General features: G+C 41.9%; 1 protein-coding gene across 1 annotated transcript; it reads right to left on the bottom strand.

Moving 5' to 3' along the window:
• Positions 1-2,587: 2,587 nt before the first annotated feature.
• LOC135211775 (uncharacterized) lies at positions 2,588-3,145 on the bottom strand. The gene has a single exon (XM_064244991.1). The coding sequence runs from the start codon at positions 3,143-3,145 to the stop codon at positions 2,588-2,590; it is 558 nt and encodes a 185-aa protein (XP_064101061.1).
• Positions 3,146-3,421: the final 276 nt, after the last annotated feature.

Genomic DNA, 3,421 nt, shown 5'->3' with positions numbered 1-3,421 from the left:
AAAGTTTGTCAACTGACCTAGTTGTCTCTCCATTGCTGGTCTGTAACTTCACAACTCAGACCAGTCCATCAGAGCTGGGCATCAGCTGAATGACCCTTGCCAATTTCAACATGCAACGAGGGGTATCGTTATGTACTTTAATCCTAGTTTGGAGCAGTCGGGTCAGATCCCCGTTGAAATAGTGTCATCTCTTAGGGACTGCAAGTATTCCTTCTCCCACTGTTCTTGGAATGCATGTATCCCTTGAGATACAAACTTGAACCTCTCATTATATTGTTTGTGGTCAAGCTCAAAATCTGGGTCATTCAGATAGTTCCGGTCTATGGTAGTGAGTAAAGAGTTTAACCAGTAGCCATACAACAGGTGAGAAGGGGTAAGGGCATCAATGGTATCTGGAGAGGTAGCATCCACATATGCAAGAGGTCTATTGTTAATGTGACTCTCTATCTCAGTGACAATGGCATTAAGGTAATCAAAATCAATCCTCTTCTTGAAAATTGCTTTCTTTAGTGGTAATTGGACAGTGCCAACCATCCTCTGGTAGAAACCTCCTTGTTGGAGTGCCTTAGGTGTGATGAATGTCCATTTACAATTTTCCCTAATCAATGTGGACTGTACGTCAGTGTCATCATAAAAAGACTGAATCAAGGAAGAGCCAGTCTTGAAGTTAGAGACGTTGTCAGAAATCATTCGTCGAGGGCAAGATCTTCGCGCAGTGAATCCCCTCAAGGAATTGAGAAAAGCAGTGCTGATTAAATCTTTTACTAATTCCAAGGGACAAGCTCATGTTGGGGTACAAGTGAATATGACTATGTAAACCTTGTCCATTTCTTTAGTATCTGAATTGCAGATAAGAATTTGTCCAGATAAGTTTGATGATTACTTTAATTCAAGACAAGCAAGACCTTACTTATAGAATCACTTCAATAAGGCTGCAATTTACAAAGGGCTTAACCAATGACCTGCGTTCAGGTTGACCCTTACCTGTAATGAATTCCAGAGCGGCGGTTGGTTATATTAAGAGGTTATGTTCAGACTCTTGATCATGACTTATGCCAAGACGATGATGACCGTTGTAGAACTACTTTGAACAGACAGCACAAGGTAGACACTGTAGCTCACTCCCCAGGAATAAGTTTACACCACGATCATTGCTGGTATATCAGGTTTATAAAAATGCATATGAAAGTCAGCTCCTTCCAGGCCCTATTGATAGAAGGAAAGATTAAAACTCCTGCAGGTGGTTTGCATCAGAGTCTAAGAACAACTGGCTGCCGGACTGCTGCTGCTCACTCTGTCTTAACCGAAGTAAGCATTTTTGCCCATTAACCTACAGGTAACAGGTGCAAGGGTCTATTTGAAAATGGGTCGAGGGGTAATTATAAAAGTGACAAGTACTTGACAAAATTAGTAATTTACATATCTTATGTCTTAACATATGAAATATATATCAATACTGCATATAGTAAATTAATTTTCCTTTGTCTGTCTGCTCTGGCCACATATCTGGGTTCGGGAGCCAACTTGGGCCATGGAACCAAATTTGACTTTTCCTAAACTGCCTCATGGAAATTCCTCTAGAGACAAGGTCTGCTGGGTTGTCTTCACCGGGTACATAGAGGTACCTCACTTCAGTGACCTGACTTATCTCATTCACCCTGTTGCAGACATAGACGTTTTTAGATTTGTTGTTCTGAATCCAGTGTAGGGAAACTTTACTGTCAGACCATATGACAGTGTCAGTAATCTTGACACCATCAGTAGTGAAAACTGTCCTGAGGTAGTCAGCTATTTTGACTGCACTATAGTTGGCAGTCAGCTCAAGCTGTAGTATGCTCTTCTTTTTAAGAGGGGCAACTCTTGCTTTGGAGAAAACCAGGTTTGCACCGGTGTGTTGGTCCATCAAATAGGCTGCAGCCCCATAGGCCCTTTCACTAGCATCACAGAATATGTGAAGAGAGTAGTTAGTCTTTCTGTTGGCTGTGCAGCGTGGGAATTCCTGGTCAGATATGTTTTCAAGGTCTTTCTTGATCTTTGACCACTCTTCTTGAAGTTCTGGTGGCAAAACATCATCCCACCTTTTAGATAGTTTCCAGACCTTTTGCATAAGAACTTTGGCTTGTACATTTATGGGATCAAACGATCCTAGAGAGTCAAATACTTTTGAAAGGTTGCTCAAAAGTAGCCATTTGGTAAGCGGAGCTTCCTCAAAGTGGTCAGTCTTGTAGTTCCAATGAAGTCCTAGAACTCTGACAAGATCTGAGCCTTCTGTTGTTCCATCACCTTCTTGTGTTACCATTTCATTGAAGGTTGGATCCTTACTGATCCATTCTCTTAAAGGCATTCCAGCATCTGACAGAACTTCCTTTGCAACCTTGTAAAGACTGTAGAGGCTACCTGTTGTAGGTAAAGAACCAATTAAGTTGTCCAAACAAAATTTGGTCATGAGGAAACTAACTTCAGGTGAAGTTGGGTAAGTTTCAAAATTATGTTGCAAGGTTGACGGGAGTAGAAAAGGTGAGCAGGTGGCCCCAAAGAGAACTGATCTAAACCTATAGGCTTGAAGGTCCTTTTCATTGTTAGGATCTTACAGCCAGATAAAACATGTATAATCATGATCTCTAGGTTGGAGACCTACCCGTAAGAAGGCTTTGGTGATTTCTGCTGATACCGCAAATGGACTAGTCAAGCATGGGCCAGAGTAATCATTCAGACTAGGGGCCTGCTTGTCCATCCGGGCACTTGCATCAAACACACTACGAATGGGCGTTGTAGTTGAATCCATAATCACAGGTAAATGGGGTAAATAATGTACATTGGCCAACTTGAGTGTTTCAGTGAAGCCCAGAGACAGTTGTTCTTTGATGATCTGGTCATAAATTTCCAGATATTTATTAGTTTGTTTCAGTTTGTGAATAGTACTGTTCAGTTTTTTCCTCGAGAGTGCTAAGTTGGTAGGGAGTTGTTTCTTATCGACTTTCCAGGGGAGAGATATCTCATATCGTCCTTCAACCATATTGATGGAATTCCTGAATTCTTCAAGTACAATTTTATCCTCAGGTGACACATCTTGATCAAGAGTTCCGACTGATTCTAGGGTCCAAAGCTGTTGGATGGGGTGTTCAGCAAATTTGCTATCAGACATCTCAAGTGGTATCTCTAGAGCACCTTTGGAAGGTTCATCATTACTAGGCAGTTTACCAGCGACCAGATATCCTAAGAAGGACTCAGTCAAGTTCACTCTGCTTGCTTGTGGAGAATGGATGAAGTCAAAGTAGAGATCTGTGCCAACACAGTTTCACCTGGTCAATGGGACTACTTGACAAGTTGGGGTCAGCTAGGTTGACATTCCTGCTCTTCAGTTCAGAGACTAGCTTACACAGTCCACGAGGCCTAGCGCTCTATGGTAGTTTAGGTACAA

This window comes from Macrobrachium nipponense, chromosome 19, assembly GCF_015104395.2.
Source record: "Macrobrachium nipponense isolate FS-2020 chromosome 19, ASM1510439v2, whole genome shotgun sequence".
NCBI lineage: Eukaryota > Metazoa > Arthropoda > Malacostraca > Decapoda > Palaemonidae > Macrobrachium > Macrobrachium nipponense.
Note: the sequence above shows the minus strand (reverse complement) of the source record. Positions and strands in the feature narration are given on the sequence as shown.

Excerpts from the sequence above, each read along its gene's own strand:
- LOC135211775 (XM_064244991.1), bottom strand. The coding sequence starts at position 3,145 with ATGTCTGATAGCAAATTTGCTGAACACCCCATCCAACAGCTTTGGACC.